The 18,232-nt window shown below is 38.6% G+C and overlaps 1 protein-coding gene and 1 long non-coding RNA gene across 2 annotated transcripts in view; one reads left to right on the top strand and one right to left on the bottom strand.

The window, feature by feature from the left end:
* LOC136872016 (uncharacterized) overlaps window positions 1–18,232 on the top strand; it is a 47,460-nt gene that overhangs the window by 13,881 nt on the left and 15,347 nt on the right. The window lies entirely within an intron of this gene.
* The window catches only part of alpha-Catr (alpha-catenin related), a 503,757-nt gene continuing 491,282 nt past the window's right edge, over window positions 5,758–18,232 (bottom strand). Inside the window, exon 13 of the mRNA XM_067145828.2 lies at window positions 5,758–6,013. Within this exon, the coding sequence (XP_067001929.2) occupies window positions 5,876–6,013 (138 nt within the window). The 3' untranslated portion in view covers window positions 5,758–5,875. The remainder of the gene's footprint in view (window positions 6,014–18,232) is intronic.

An 18,232-nucleotide genomic window follows, 5' to 3' on the forward strand; every position in this document is an offset into this window, starting at 1 on the left:
CTCCTCCATCTCATTCTAGGCCACCCCCTAAGACTCTTCACAGTAATTGTATCCGTACATTTTCTCTTTGGAATTCTCTCCCCTGGCATTCTCATCATGTGTCCAAACCATTTCAGCTTCGCTATGTCAATCACTTCTTGAAGTTTACATACTTCCACTTTTCTCCGTATTTCCTCTTTTTGTATTCTGTCTCATCGTGTCTTTTCCTGTATGCTCCTCAAAAACCTCATTTTGCTGCTGAAGACAGATCTAATATAGGATGAGTAGGCACATCGTTCTGTACAATGTCTCTCACACACTGGCAGTAACTTGGACTGGTGTATTCTTAAATTAATTAAATTAACTTTAAGAGGTTTATTTCCTATTCTTATCTTTTCCCCTGGCTGTTCTATTACCTCTCGTCATGATCAAAGTTTTGTTTTTCGTAGCACTGACCTTCATTCTAAAATTTCTTAATCTCCTCATTTCATAAATCAACTTATGTCTGTACTTCCTCTTTACTGTCACCCCAAATTACAATGTTGTCTTCAAACAAAGAGAAAAGTGGAAGTTTGTAAACTTCCATCAACTTCTCTTTGACATTACATAGAATCTATTCATACAATTCCCTGTCTTAGGCATGTCTCAATTCTGAACCATTCAGTTTGACTTACTATGGCTCTGAAACAGCTTTCACAGTTTTGATGTAGGGTAATGCTATTATCATCTGCATTGTTTCATTCCCCATCTGTGCTTCGGTCAATGGTTTCCATACCAAATGCCTTGGGACAGTCATATGTTTTGTATATATCAATAAAAGCCATTACCATGTTCTTTCCATATTCCCAATATTTGTCCATGATTTGATATAATTTATTGTTCATATATTATGTGTCATTCACTGAAGAGCATAAAATGACAGGGTGGGATTTGGTTAGCTAAAAATATCTAAAGCGGCCCTTACACGATCAATAATATTGACAATACAGTATGATATTGACAATAATATTGATCGTGTAAGGTGAAAAAAAGAGTATTGATGGTAGGTATTGAAGCGATATTGATGAAATCCAGATTTTCTGATCTTGGGGCGTCAATATTTAAAAGTGGAGGGGATACTGTCGATATTATTGATCGTCTAGGGGAGGACGTTAATATTATTGTCAATACTCATTTGTCGCCGCGCTTTCGCAGGGAACGGAAGTGATCTTTGTGCGGAGTATTATGGATTATACGAGTGACCTTAAGACGATGTCTGAAAACTTTGAAGTGGTAGACTCGGTGAACTCTGACAACAACATACCCACTATCGCAAAACTTGGGGAGAAAAACTGCTCACTTTGGATGTCAAGCAGGGACAATTTGCTGAGGAAGCAGTAAATGACGTGCTTTAAGGAAGCAAGCCCTCAGATTACCACACATCCGAGAACAAGCAGTGGCAGCACTTCATCCTTCTCCACATTTAACTATTCTTATCCTACTCACAGTGATAATCCACTAATCAACAACAAACAACATCAGGATTTATCAGTGGTGATCTTTTTCAACCTGCCACCTCTGTGGTATAGTGGTTAGTGTGATTAGCTACCACCCCTGGAAGCCCAGGTTCGATTCCCGGCTTTGCCACAAAATTTGAAAAGTGGTACGAGGGCTGGAACGGGGTCCACTCAGCCGCGGGAGGTCAACTGAGTAGAGGTGGGTTCGATTCCCACCTCAGCCATCCTGGAAGTTTTTTCCGTGGTTTCCCACTTCTCCAGGCAAATGCCGGGATGGTACCTAACTTACGGCCACGGCTGCTTCCTTCCCTCTTCTTTGTCTATCCCTTCCGATCTTCCCCTCCCCCCGCAAGGCCCCTGTCCAGCATAGCAGGTGAGGCCGCCTGGGCGAGGTACTGGTCATCCACCCCAGTTGTATCCCCCGACCCAGAGTCTGAAGCTCCAGGACACTGCCCTTGAGGCGGTAGAGGTGAGATCCGTGGCTAAGTCCGAGGGAAAAACCGACCCTGGAGGGTAAACAGATTACGAACGAACGAACGGACTTTTTTCAACACCTTCGCAGATTGAGGATTTTAAATTTTGATTGCTTTTGATTGCCTTATTCTTTTCCTTTCTGTTTAATCAATACCTAATTCATATTATATTTTGTTTTAAATTATTCAATATGTGTTTCCCTACTTCTGCTGCCGTGCAAACTAGGCCTAATTTCATACAGGTGTGAAGAGGTTGTGTGCGATGGCAGACTGAAGGGCGGGAAAAAGTCCATTCGACACTACATGCCGTACGATGTCGGCATGTACAAGATCTCTGGTGACACATTGGGTGTTTACCCGACAAAATTCATTAAATCTCAGACATAGACACCCAGTCTGCCATCTAGTAGACCATCTAGTAAAACAGAACGTCGAAATTGACGAGCAGACAGCCAGATGGCATCAAATCAAAATGTCTGCACACGGTAGCTGAGGCCACATGATTATTATTATTATTATTATTATTATTATGCCTTCTCGAGAGTGGTTCTACCATCTGTAATAATTTTATGAACATCCTTTCTTTCATTCTGAAATAATCTGCCAATCTGATTTCCATCAGCAGCCTCAAATGAGAATATTCTTCACGTTTCTTCAACCACTCTGTCATCCACCTATTTATATTTTTTTCTATTAGCTTTACGTCGCACCGACACCGATACGTCATGGCGACGATGGGACAGGAAAGTGCTAGGACTGGAAAGGAAGCGACCATGGCCTTAATTAAGGTACAGCCCCAGCATTTGCCCGGTGTGAAAATGGGAAACCATGGAAAACCATCTTCAAGGCTGCCGACAGTGGGGTTCGAACCCACTATCTCCCGAATACTGGATACTGGCCGCACTTAAGCGACTGCAGCTATCGAGCTCGGTCCACCGATTTCACTGAACTTGACAAATACCTTCCATAGCTATATTTATGGCTAAACAACCTTTTTATCGATCGTCCGTGTTTTCAAAACACACAACGCCACAAACATTCACTTGAAAAGACACTATTTCAATAGTCCGAATGGTGGAAACAAAGGTACTGAGCACATTTATTGATACAATTAATGACAATAATATTGACCGTGTAGGGTATGGCGATATTGACGGTGATATTGACAGGAGTAAGCGACTGTATTGACAATACTGATATTGTCAATAATATTGATTGTGTAAGGGCCGCTTAAGGCAGCTAGGGTTATGCCAGAGAAGTGGTCTTTATGGCAAACTGTGCCAAAAGCTTGGAATCAAAATCATCCACTGAGTACGAAATGAAAAGAAATTTAAGAAGACCGACTGCCAGGAAGGGAATATGAAATTGGAGCAAAAGAACAATTTCAAGAATTAACAAAATTTGCAATTGTAATCAGTGGTATATTCTACAAAGGACATGAGTTTACAGACAAAATTATGATTACATTGCTCTGTTTCCTGGTTGACTCCAGCTATATGGGAGTGAAAACTACGTAGATTTAAGATATTTTATATATAAAAATAATAATTTTATTGTTTTTACGTTCCACTAACTACATTTTTATGGTTTTTGAAACGTCGAGCTGCCAGAATTTTGTCCCGCAGGGAGTTCTTTTACGTGCCAGTAAATCTACCGACACAAGGCTGATGTATATGAGCACCTTCAAATACCACCGGACTAAGCAAGGATCGAACCTGCCAAGTTGGGGTCAGAAGGCCAGCGCCTCAACCGTCTCAGCCACTCAGCCCAGCCATATATTATTCATAAGCTAGTGGTGCTAAATTGGCAATCTAGGGGTAAAAAGTCTGCCTCATACCAAGAGGTCTGGGCTTGGTTTCGGGTTGCCGGGTGAGGGAGTTTGATCTAAATTCAGTTTTTAACAATTTAAAGGTCTCAGAAGTTTATGAAGGGATAGTACTATTTTCAAATAAGATTACGGAGTAGTTGTAGTTCATTAAACGAGGATTGAAGACTGACCAATAAAAAGCACAGCAGCCTGTAATTTAATGAACGTTTTTAAAAATACAGATTTAAAAATTAGATTTCACACTGCACTTTGCAGCTATGCTTTTATGAAGAAGAACTGCCTCCAGGATTAAATCTGCTCCTTCATTATGATACAGATGAAGACTTTATTTTACAGCATATTACTCATAATCACTGAGAAGAGTTTAAATTTCGCATCTCTAATATCAAAGCAAGACCATTCACTCAATCATTATTGGAAGCAATAAATTAGAATGATGTATATGGAGGAAAAGTACCAATGAAAAGTAACAAGTTATTAACAAAGGGTCAGAAATTAGATGCTTTGGTTTATGCACCAATTTTAGTGAGGGCTGTTACGAGGAGGAGAATCTGCCTACAGGTTTACCGTTTGCTTTTCAAAGTGTTTTTCTTTATGATGCTAGATAAGGCATATATGTCTTTCCCTGTATTAGTATTTTTCATCCATATATATCACTGCAGAGTTATTTCTTATTGTCACAACTAGTAGAATAATATCCACATTACAATTCACAACAAAATAAAACCACAAATATACTTCATTATGTTACGAGACTACTTAGGATATTACATTCTTCTCTTTGCACAATTAACCACTGTTATTTTTCATTAAAACATTTTAATTAAAATTAATCTAAACATTAATATTTCTTGATTAATACGATTGAAGGGAGAGTTTCTATAGCAGTGCAATTCTGCATTTAACCTCCTCATTTGATATGTAAAAACATTTTACTGCTGTCATCAGCTACAAGTACTACAATTCAATCTCCAATTGAATTTGTAGAAAGAGTATTGTCTCTGTACAGTACATTAAAACAGAAATCTTACATTAAAAATGTCACAATTGCAGGCACAATAAATATATCAGCTTAACACACGTACAAATATTTGTTAGGATGACACTTGGGTTATGATATGCAACAGTAGCATTATACACATTTTATTGTTTCCTGACATCGTCACTTCATTGCAGTAGTAGTGGAATGTAGGGAAGCTCTTGGCACACACACTCAGTAACGCCCTGCTAACTTATAATACTTATTAGGATGATAACAATCATGCATAGGTGCATTTCATTTCAGGAAGCCTTGGATTTGAAATACAGACTTAATCACTTGTTATTTTAGTTTGTCTTGTACTGCAAGTGTCTTTTATGACTTGTACTTCGTTACTGACTAGGGACAACACTGGAGATCATTTACAACTTAATGTGAGTATACCACACTTGTGATTTCATGCCATTGCACAGAAACAGTTATTAAGAACAAAAATAAATAAAAATATCATGCATGGCATTTTGTATGTAATATCTTTTATCTTGAATAACAGATTAATATCTGAAGAACATCACCTGTTATTAGCATTTAATTGTATTAATACTTCAGAACAAAATTCTACTATCAGATATTTTAAACTTGAACAAATCAGACCTGTAGTGAAGTCATTCACTATATTTCAGTCAGAATAAATAGTTTGGTGTCCACTTCTATTTTCAGTCGTATTAATCTTTCACTGATGCAACAATTTCTAAGTCATTCTATCTGAAAAAGAAATTCTGCTCTGAAAACAAAATTAATGTAAATTTGACAAGTTGCTGTCAATAATTGATTTCAAGTAACATAGCACCTTGGCATTTCATCATTCAGCTCGTCATTCATTGTTATTCTCATCATAATAGTGATTTTGTTTCATCTGAATGTAATATGTTTAAAAGGTATCAATCCATGATGCAGCAGTAGGATTCCTTCCAGGGGTGAAATCTGCATTAATAATGATGCTTGATGCTTCCTGGTGATTTCCTTGGGCCGCACAAGGGTTGCTCAGTGTTTAGAACAACAGGAAAGACACCCTGGTACGGCGTGAATCGCCCTTGGCCCTCCGGGCCATCCCGAACTGTCAGATGGAGGGGTCAGAGCCGGGGGCACCCCCGAGCTTACCTCCCTCACCCCCAGCTCCGGCCCCACTTCCATCCTCCTCTCGGAATGGGGACCCGGATGCGCCACGGGAAGACAGACCTCGGAAATCCAGGTTGTACTGAAAAGAAAGGAGAAAAGGACGCAAACTTAACACAAGATGCAGATGTACCAAGATTATGTTTCTTTGCATTAATGTTCTCACTTTAAAAAAAAAAAGACAAGAAATTGTACATTTAAGTGGTACTGCAATTACTGTTAATATTTATTCTGCTGGTATTAACAATATATAAAGTACTTAAAACCACACCACATCAGTAAATAAATGAATGAATAAGATAACCCACTATTCAAAACAAACAAAATATTTAGTCATAATGCTGCATTTGCATATGATGTCTTCTACTATAAGAGAAGCAATCCTGGGACCATGCAACTTGACTTTGGAAACACAGAGGCAATACAAATGTATAAACACAGTCTCACCAGAGTGCAATAAGAAGCAGAAAGCAGTGTTTTACAGCAGCAGAATTCTGTGCAATAATTTAGAAAAGTTAATTGTTATTTTCAATGTATATCACACATAAATTACCCAGAAGAAGAAGAAGAAGAAGATAATGGCAGTCTTCTGAACACAATCATTAGTAAACTTTAAGATACACAGGCACTTTTTTTTTTTTTGATCAGGTGGCAGGTGGCAGATTCCCTATCTGTTGATTTCCTAGCCTTTTCTTAAATTATTTCAAAGAAATTGGAAATTTATTGAACATCTCCCTTGGTAAGTTATTCCAATCCCTAACTCCCCTTCCTATAAATGAATATTTGCCCCAATTTGTCCTCTTGTATTCCAACCTTATCTTCATATTGTGATCTTTCCTACTTTTAAAGACGCCACTCAAACTTATTCGTCTACTAATGTCATTCCACGCCATTTCTCCGCTGACAGCTTGGAAAATACGGACCTAACATGAGAATTATAACATGTAACATACCACTCAGTTGAGCAGCTTGTCTTCTTTCTCCCAGTTCTTCCCGCCCAAACTTTTCAACATTTTTGTAACGCTACTCTTTTGTCAGAAATCACCCAGAACAAATCGAGCTGCTTTTCTTTGGATTTTTTCCAGTTCTTGAATCAAGTAATCCTGGTGAGGGTCCCATACACTGGAACCATACTCTAGTTGGCATCTTACCAGAGACTTATAAGCCCTCTCCTTTACATCCTTACCTCTGATTCCACTCCTTTACTCAAATCATTTATATACAGGGTGCGGCAGAAATACCTGACGAATTTCAGATGTAAATAACTCAGCAACGCAACAAGACATTGACAATTTTGTTGCGCAGTTTAAAAGAGCAGGATTTGCAATTTATGTCACATACAGTAGACTGGAGCGAACTGAAGGTCGTACTGGCCACAGCTTTCACACAGGTGTTATTGTCGTGGTGCACGCGGTCTTGGCCTTGGCCTTGGTGAACACGTGCATCGTCTTGTCCGGACTAGTCAGTCAGCCAGCCGGTCGCTAGCATGGCGTGGAGAGGTGAACACCGAGGGTTCATGATTGAGACTTATTTCAAAAATATCGACTCTGTTACCACAACACAGCGTTTGTTTTGCAGACACTTTGGCTTAGGTCGACATAAGAAAGTTCCGAGCAGGAACACCATTCTGTTATTGGTGAACAGTTTGAGAAAAAGTGGTTCGAGTGTGAAAACGAAGCCACCTAGTAGGCCTCGTAGCGTCCGAACACCAGAGACGTCCGCACAGTGAGACACGCAATCTCCTCAGCGTTCGGTGCGTAGGCATTCACGTGCTCTGGGACCCTCGGATCGCACTGTAATGAAGATTTTATACGCAGACATGAAGTTCAATCCGTACAAAATGGTGGATGTTCAGAAACTCAGTGAACGTGATTGGGCCAACCGCAGAGCGTGTTGTGAGACCATGATGGAAGCTGTAGCAGCTGACAGCAGTGTTCTGGCAAGTGATGAAGCGCACTTTCATTGTCAGGCTACGTTAACAAACAAAACTTTCGGTACTGGTCCGCAACCAATCCTCAACAGATCCATGAGCAACCACTCCACAGCGAGCATGTTACTGTTTGGTGCGCTGTCGTTGATTTCGGATTTGTAGGCCCTTACTTTTTTGAAGAGGAGGACAGAACTGTAACAGTAACATCGGATTGTAACGTACAGCTGTTACGCAACTTCCTGCAGCCGACACTCACCAACTTAGGGAATCCTGCTGTGTGGTTCCAACAAGATGGTGCCACTGCACACACAGCCAGGGCGTCGATGGGTCTCCTCAGAGAAATGTTTCTAGGACATCTCATCTCCTTACGACGTGACGTTCTATGACCAGCCTGTTCCCCTGACCTCGCCCTGTGCGATTGCTTTCTCTGGGGATATTTGAAGGATCGCGTCTTCCGACATAAGCCGCGAATACTACATGACCTGAAAGCTGCAATCCGTGAACAAATCGAGGCAACACCACAAGACATGCTCAAGTGAGTCATGCGGAACTTCAGGGAGAGGCTTTAGAGGTGTTTCGAACAGGACGGTCGGCATTTGGATGACATTATTTTCAAAACCTAGTGTGTATGTGTATGTGACGCAAATGGCAAACACTACTCTTTCGAACTGTGCAATAAATCTTTAAATGGCTTGTTGCAGTGCCGAGTTATTTACGTTTGAAATTCGTCAGGTATTTCTGCCGCACCCTGTATATAAGAAAACATAAAGGTCCCATAATACTGCCTTGAGGAATTCCCCTCTTAATTATTACAGGGTCAGATAAAGCTTCGCCTACTCTAATTCTCTGAGATTTATTTTCTAAAAATATAGCAACCCATTCAGTCACTCTTTTGTCTAGTCCAATTGCACTCATTTTTGCCAGTAGTCTCCCATGATCCACCCTATCAAATGCTTTAGACATGTCAATCGCGATACAGTCCATTTGACCTCCAGAATCCCAAATATCTGCTATATCTTGCTGGAATCCTACAAGTTGAGCTTCAGTGGAATAACCTTTCCTAACACCGAATTGCCTTCTGTCGAACCAGTTATTAATTTCGCAAACATGTCTAATGTAATCAGAAAGAAAGCCTTCCCAAAGCTTACATGCAACGCATGTCAAACTTACTGGCAAGTGTTGATTTTTCTTCTTAATCAATAAACTTATATGTTATCAGGGGATTAATAACCTAGTTCCATGGCATAGATAATGTGAGGTAAAATCTACTGGACACCTACCTTTGATATGAATATTTTTATATTATAATCAGGTGACAAATTAAGACAGGGCTCAATAGAAGAAAAGTCTTCTTTACAAGAATACTGAAACAGTTGTGTTCTCTCAACAGCTATTTTGTATCTGCTTAAAAAATATCAATCCAATCTGTTTTGTTATTAATGAATGATTCAGAAAATAAAGTAGAATTATACAAAGTATACATAAGGTATTAGTGCACAAGCAAGCCCACGGTGCTTGATATGGGCGAGCAAGCACAGTGCTTTATGCAAGTGAGCATATAGCAACAGTTGCAGATTAGGAAAGTGCAGAACTGATTTTGTGTGGTTAGTAGTGGTGCCTTTTTGTATATCAGAGTGCGTATTAACTCATTGGCATATACTCATGGCTCCCAGCCACGGGACACAACGTACGTACAGCCATGTAAGAGAACCATGTGAGCTTGAACAGATTTGAGCATGTATTTCAAGTGTTCTGCCAAGAGATGGCATGATATATACAGTTTGAAAGAAGAAGAATTGGTCTTTCTTGTAAGAAAAACTACTTTCTATCATCTAGACTACTGCAACGTTCATGTTCTATTAGACAGAGATGAATGCCCCTTATGCCCATCTCCATGCAAACCAAGGCCATTAGCAATAATTATGTCACCTAAGAGGCAGCTTCTCTTTTTATTAAATGTTAGGTGCTTGGGTGTCAAATTATATTATAGATTTATATTTTTATATATATTATAGATTTAAATACAGTAATTGTTTGCATTTTTTATTTTTTTGCCTGGTTGGCATTATTATAATTAATGAACTTCACAACTGTTCCATATTGATTTTAAAAAATTGTTTTACAGAATTTTATTTTTAGGAAATATGTAATTTCCATCTTTCAATACTATACTCACCGGCAAAAAAAAAAAGTGAAACACTACATATTTCAGACAAAATTTAATGTTAGTCCATTTGAAAAATTATATTAATTAAATGTTATGACTAGGGGTCGGATGTTTAAGACCTAAAAATAGCTCAAATAAGCAAACAAATATGACCTCAAAAGTGATGAAATATGACGTAAAATGACAAAATATGACCCGAAAATGATTAATCTAAATATGATCATTTTAAAACTAGAAATCAATTTTTTAAATATTTTGCAACGTTTAAGTCCAGATTTCATTAATATTACTCAAATGCGTTAACGTTTAAATTGAGCACCACGAAATGAATTAAGTAGATGTCTTTCAATACATTATGGTAGGGCGGCAGGCCACATAGTGCAAATTCGCATACCTTTTTCATTCTTCTCCGCGGATGGAATTGAGTGCATGACAAGATTCATATTCAAAGCATAAGGCGCAAAAGACCTCCGATTATCACTTAACACATTTTTGTAAGAAGAGAAGCTCCTTTCTACGACACAAGACATTATTAGTGCATATTTAACTAATGTTAAATCACTTCTGACGAGTATGCACTCGTCTTGAAATGTACTGGTAAAGAACATCATTTATCTTGCACACACAGCAAAAAGTGTCATTTCGACTAAGCAGGTTTTAAAGTTTCCGTTTTACACTGTCGCCAACTATTCCATGTGATTGATGTACTGAAAGTTCAGCACTTCTCACAATTTCAATACATACATGAATTTCTAAGCTAGCAGCTTCTAAATGAGGAATTGCACTCGATATAATTTCAAAATTAGACTTAATATATGATAAACTGTTAGAAAACAATTCAACAATATTGATAGAAGAGGCAGAGTATTCCACTTGTATTAGCTGCAGACATGATACCGAGAAACAGTTTTGTGAATACTAGTTCGTATTTGGTAAGTTGAAGGTAATTTTGCACAGCTACAGCTGTTGTCAAACCGCCGAAATACGACGTTTCTACGAAAACAGCTCAAAATATGACCTTATGACAAAAAATAGCCAAAATATGCATTTATATGACAAATAAAAATCACTTAATTGTGACGATAATCACCTGATTTGCACCAAAATCCAATCATGCAAGAAAATAGAGACAAAGGAAAAACTATGACTTTTCCTAAACATCCGAGCCCTAGTTATAAAATAACAATAATATGGCAATATATAAGAAGTTAATTAGCCCATTTGAGAAGTGTCAGCGCAATAATTGATAAACATTACTGATTGTGACAATCACAATACCAATACCGCAGTTTTCATCCTTCTGACAAGAATAACCACAAACAGCTGTCTTAAGGTTTATTGCTGTGAATTCTCAAGCCACTTACTTTGTGGTCATTAAGACTTGTCTACAACAGTTAGTCTTGCTTCTAAGTCAAGTCATACGGGGTCTTTCATCTGAAAACGCAGCAAGGGCTATAGCATTAGTGGAGGATGGGCGCAGTATACGCTATATAGCAGATGTTACAGGCACACCTTGTTCTAACATGTACAGAACTGCTAAAACGTACAGAGAGGACAATATCTACACCAGGAGGCCCAGTTCAAGTCATAGGAAAAGCACAACTGAGCGCAATGATCGCTTTCTCGTAATGCAAGTTCTTCGTGATCGACACACAACAGCTGCACAGGCCAGAAATCATTCGCAACAAGTACGGGGCACGAATATGAGTGGAAGGACAGTAATAAGGACGTTGTAGGGAAGTGGATTTAAAGTTCAAGAGGTCCACTGCAGGACCTTTGCTTACACGTGAAAACAGCGCCTCTCGGATGCAATTTGCCAACACCCATTGAAACTAGACTGGAACAGTGGAGCTCAATGCTGTTCACAGATGAATCCAGATTTTGTTTGAGGGCACCGGATGGAAGGCAGAGAATATGGAGAAGGTCCGAGGAATGTTATTCACCACATACTTTCTCTGCAAGGACACCGTTCAATGGAGGCTCTGTGATGGTGTTGTCTGGGATTACCACTGGTGCAAGCACGGAGCTTGTGTTTGTCGAGAATGGAAGTCTGACAGCCAACCGATACATCGAGGAGATTTTAGTGGATCACGTGGTGCTTTTGTTTCTGTCATCGGCGAGAACTTTACCCTGATGCATGACAATGCTCGCCCACACGTTGCTATTTGTGTACGTGAGTACCTGAATGAAGTCGGAATTGAGCGCGCACCATGGCCTGCTTATAGATCATGTCTGGGATGTGCTTGGGAGATATGCTAGGAGTCATTCACCTGGAACACTGGCTCAACTTCGGGCTGTGCTCCAGGCAAAATAGGAGCTCATCCCACAAGAGAACATTCAAGATTGCATCCTGAGCGTGCCTGATAGAATCACAGCTGTAACTGCGGCTAGAGGTGGTAATACCCGTTACTGAGGCAATGGAAATGAGTTGAAAACATGTGGACAGATGGACTGTATATGAAACTGTGTAGAGCACCAGGTTTCGAAATTTCCAAATTCGTGTTGGTGGTCTGTTGTGATTGTCACGATCAATAATCTTTATCAATTATTGTGCTGACACTTCTCAAATGGGCTAATTAACTTATGATACATTGCCATATTGCTGTAATGTCATAATATTTTATTTTACCATGTTTCAAATGGACTAACATCAACTTTTGTCTGAAATACGTAGTGTTTCGCTTTTTCTCTTGCCCGTGAGTGTGGTCTAGGGAGCGGTGATAAGGGTACAGGGAACTGGAAATCAAGTATGTTAGTACTCAACTGTACAAGTACTGTAAAGAAAGGAATAGAATTAAGTAATTTAACAGATGTATACTTACCTGATATTGTAATAGGAGTTGAATCATGGCTGAGAAATTATATAATTGATGCAGAAATATTCTCACAAAACTGGAGTGTGTATCGTAGAGATAGGGTAGGAATGGTAGGAGGAGGAGTGTTCATTCTGGTGAAAGAAGAATTTGTAAGCTATGAAATAGTTAAAGATGACAAACATGAAATTCTAGGTGTAAGGCTCATCTCTAAAGATAATAGGCAAATTGATGCCGGGAAAGGGTAGCCCTGACACTGATTCAGAATTATTTGATAAGATAATCAGTTATGTGGGAAATGATATGGAAAGGAACGTGATAGTAGCAAGTGATCTCAAGTTACCAAATGAACATTGGGAAGGTAATGCGAATGAGAGGAAGTATGACCAACAGTTTTTTTACGTCGCACCGACACAGATAGGTCTTATGGTGACGATGGGATAGGAAAGAGCTAGGAGTGGGAAGGAAGCGGCCATGGCCTTAATTAAGGTACAGCTCCAGCATTTTACTGGTGTGAAAATGGGAAACCATGGAAAACCATCTTCAGGGCTGCCGACAATGGGGTTCAAACCCACTATCTCCCGGATGCAGGCTTACAGCTGCGTGCCCCTAACCACACGACCATCTTGCCCATTGCATGACCAACAAATGGCAAATAAGTTCATATGGGAAAGGCAGCTGATTCAGAAAGTGATGGTACCAACTAGAGGGAAGAATATTCTGGATGTGGTAAAACCAGAAGAGCTCTATAGAGAAACCAAAGTAATAGATGGTATTAGTGATCACAAAGCTGTTTTTGTAGTAGTTAAAAATAAGTGTGAAAGAAAGGAAGGTAATAAAATTAGGACTATTAGGCAGTATCATATTGCTGATTAAACAAGCATGAGGGAGTTTTTAAAAAGTAACTATGATCAGTGGAAATCAGTAAATAAAAATGTAGACAGACTTTAAAGCAATTGTTGAGGAATGCGAAAATAGGTTTGTACCTTTAAAGGTGGTAAGGAATGGTAAAGACCCACCTTATTATAATAGAGAAATAAAGAGACTAAGGAGGTGCAGACTGGAAAGAAATAGAGTTAGAAATGGCTGTTGAAGTAAGGAGATATTGAAGGAACTTACTAGGAAATTGAATTTAGCAAAGAAGTCAGCTAAGGATAACATGATGCCAAGCATAATTGGCAGTAATACAGATTTTAGTGAATAATGGAAGAGTATGTATAGGTACTTTAAGGCAGAAAAAGGTTCTAAGAAGGACATTCCAGGAATAATTAATGAACAAGGGGAGTGTGTTTGTGACAATTTTCAAAAGGCAGAAGTGTTCACAGTCATCAGTATGCAAAGATTGTTGGTTACAAGGAGAATGTCCAGATTGAGGAGGTGACTAATACTAAAGAAGTATTAAAATTTACCTATGACAGCAATGACATTTACAATAAGATACAAAAGTTGAAAGCTAGAAAAGCAGCTGGAATTTATAAGGTTTCGGGGGATATAGTGAAGATAATGGGTTGGATATAGTACCATATCTGAAGTACTTATTTGATTATTGTTTGCATGAAGGAGCTATACCAAATGAATGGAGAGTTGTTATAATGGCCCTTGTGTATAAAGGAAAGGGTGATAGACATAAAGCTGAAAATTACAGGCCAGTCAGTTTGACATGCACTGTATGTAATCTTTGGGAAAGCATTCTTTCTGATTATATTAGATATGCTTACAAAATTAATGACTGGTTTGATAGAAGACAGTTTGGGTTTAGGAAAGGTTATTCCACTGAAGCTCAACTTGTAGGATTCCAGCAAGATATAGCAGATATCTTGGATTCAGGAGGTCAAGTGGAGTGTATTGCGATTGCCCTGTCTAAAGAATTTGATAGGGTGAATCATGGGAGACTACTGGCAGAAATTAGTGCAATTGGACTAGATGAAAGAGGAACCAAATAGTTCTAAAAAATAGATCTCAGAGAATTAGAGTAGGGAAAGTTTTATCTGACCCTGTAATAATTAAGAGGGGAATTCCTCAATGCAGTATTATTGGACCTTTATATTTTCTTTTATATATATATAAGGCATAGGGATGTGGCAACCCCACCGCCCAGTGGGAAACCACTGCAATCAGCCACCCGATTATTGGCGGCAAAACCATAACGTTTGAGGGGTATGGAGGAAATGTCTACTCCCAGGCCTGAACAAACTAGGATGAATCACCTTCCCAGATCACATCTGGGATTGTAACTCCTGACCACGGTCAGAACATTGATCAATGATCAGACAATCAACTTATCATGGAGAGTCTTATAATGAAAGAATCCACCGGCTTGGACATCCAACATTCTACTTTACAATGGCGAAAAATGAAAGTATCCTCCAAATCAATACATCATATATTCCGTCATTAGACGGAGTAAACAAGATCAGACATGTTTCGGCTCGTTTGAGCCATCTTCAGTGAAAAAAATTAGGGGGGTTGGAATAATTTACATAATATGAGTTGAAAAAATGCTAAAAAACATAATGAAAGCGCAAATGAAAAAACAAACAAAAGAGAGCCTATACGGAAACAAAATTAGCACAAATATACAATATTTACATCAATATGCAGAGCAAAAAACAACTTATTGTGACAAAATTCAGTGAAACAGGTGTTAATTTGAAATAATAATGAGAAAACATCTACATCATTTGTTTTCTCATTCCCTTGTTTCTTAGGTTAACGCAGTTTTTAGTATCTATTATTATTTCAAATTAACACCTGTTTCACTGAATTTTGTCACAATAAGTTGTTTTTTGCTCTGCATATTGATGTAAATATTGTATATTTGTGCTAATTTTGTTTCCGTATAGGCTCTCTTTTGTTTGTTTTTTCATTTGCGCTTTCATTATGTTTTTTAGCATTTTTTCAACTCATATTATGTAAATTATTCCAACCCCCCTAATTTTTTTCACTGAAGATGGCTCAAACGAGCCGAAACATGTCTGATCTTGTTTACTCCGTCTAATGACGGAATATATGATGTATTGATTTGGAGGATACTTTCATTTTTCGCCATTGTAAAGTGAAAACCGTCAATATGGAATGATTCTAATATCTTGTAATCCAACATTCTAGACCCGAGCAAAGACATCATTCGGATACGGTGGGGTGTCACATAGAAGATCATGGCAAGTCGGAGCACCTGAAAGGCCAACAGACGAACCACGGATACAGACACAGACTTAAATTCAGTAAACTAGGAAAATTCTCTTTCTTTGCAACATTAAACATCAATTCAATAATGAAAATTGGGAAGTTGAAACACTTAACTGATATCATGGATCAACACAGGATTCTAATCACAGCCCTACAAGAACTTTGGAACACAGATCAGGACCCATTTGAATTTGGGGGATATCGTCTTTAAAAAGGACCTCCAGAAAAGAGAGTAATGAAAAATGTTCCCCAATTTGGATTGGATTCCTGGTTAATACTAGCGTATTAAATTCAGTGGAGGACTTCTCATCGAACTCATCAAGAACTGCAACCTTAACTATTAGAGTAGAGAACAAAATATATACACTGATTAATGTCTATGCGCCAACAAATGAAAAAAAACAGGACAAATAAAGAGGAAACTTAAATGTTTTGGGAGGAGCTTGACGAACTGATTTCAAATATTCCTGACAACTATGTTAAAATTATGCTTGGAGACTTCAACGCGAAAATTGGACAAGAGAGAAAATATCGCACAGTGGTAGGTAAATGGGCAGCACACAAATTGACAAATAGAAATAGTCAAAGATTAATTGAGCTTTGCACAGACCGTGGGGTTATTCTTGAAACCACAAGATTTAAGAGAAAACCACACAAATTAATGACCTGGAAATGCCCTAATGTTAAACTGGGTGAGTTTCAGATAGACCACATAGCAATGGATAAAAAATACCATTGAGAAATTTATAATGTCAAAGTCCTTCGTGGGGTGGACATTGATTCTGATCATTATATTTCAAAGATTAAAATCAAGTTAACCCCAAGAAAACATCACAAACCATCTAAATTCACTAGAAGGAGGAAATATGACCCCAGCTACTTAATAAATAATGCTGTGCATACAGAGAGATCCAAAACATCTCTAAGCGACAAACTGGAGACGATTATTGATAAACTAAAAAATATTGCCGAAGAAATTGCTCCAATGAAAAGGAGAAAGAAACATGCCTGGTGGAATGAGGAATGTGATATGGCAATACAGAAAAGACACAAAGCATGGCTAAATGACCAACAAAAGAAAAGAAAACGGCACAATCTCGAGATGAACTAACTATTGCTAGAAGACAAACGGCCAAAGAACTTAGGAGAATCAAAAGAGACCATCAAAAAGAAAACCTAGCTAACATAGATGAATCATTCAAACAACATAAGACACGAGACTATTACAGGACATTTAAACAATATCAATCAGGATAAACTCCACCTACACTCATGATGAGAAATTAACAAGGACAACTAGCACACAATAATCAGGAGAGTGCCAAAATTCTAGCTGATTACTTCACAGAATTACCAAATGCTGAAGACCCAAAAGAATACCTAGAATTTTCATCTGATCCAAAAAATAAAACATGCTTAGACAAGGTTATTCCACCAGATTTCCATGAGGTATTTCAAGTGATTAATTGGCTCAAGAATTATAAAGCTGCAGGAGAAAATCAAGTGGTTGCAGAGCTGTGGAAGAATGCAAATAACCAAACACTTCAAAACCTACACAAACACATCATAGACATATGGAACTCTGAAAAACTGCCTGCAGAATGGAATACAGCTATAATCAGGGGTCGAAAAATACCGGGCGCCCAGTCGCCATGGCGCCTGAAAATTTTTACCTGGCGCCTAAATTTTCAAATTCGGTTTTGAAAATTTATTTTTTGAAACCCGGAGTTCCCTTACATGTACGTTCCCATCACTTTACAAAGTAACAAGGCGTGTGGTGTTTCACGTTGTTTTCTGTAGCTCATATATTCTGATATGTGCAACAAACATTTTCTGAGCTTCTGGCAAAGTCTTGAATTCTGTAATTGCTCTTCGTACCTTGGAACTGGACGTTTCAGTTCTACGCAGGAGCTGCCTAGCGGTCATGGGAGATATCGTTGTAACCCGTCAAACAGGTATCCTTTCATATGGACATATCGTAACACATCGAGTTCTATTACAGATGATCAGCCATCGGTAGCCGAGTACAAAGATCAAACCAGAGTTGTGGAGAAATTCAGAGAACTACTAAGTGAAATAATTCCACAAACACTAATTTACCGCCATCCTTCCCGTGACTAGCCGTTCCTCAACTATTGCCGCCTAACCAGTGCTGATAAATTCCCGTGGAATTCATTCTTTGCATTTAGAACATACGGAATG

Source organism: Anabrus simplex, chromosome 4 (assembly GCF_040414725.1).
Source record: "Anabrus simplex isolate iqAnaSimp1 chromosome 4, ASM4041472v1, whole genome shotgun sequence".
Taxonomy (NCBI): Eukaryota; Metazoa; Arthropoda; class Insecta; order Orthoptera; family Tettigoniidae; genus Anabrus; species Anabrus simplex.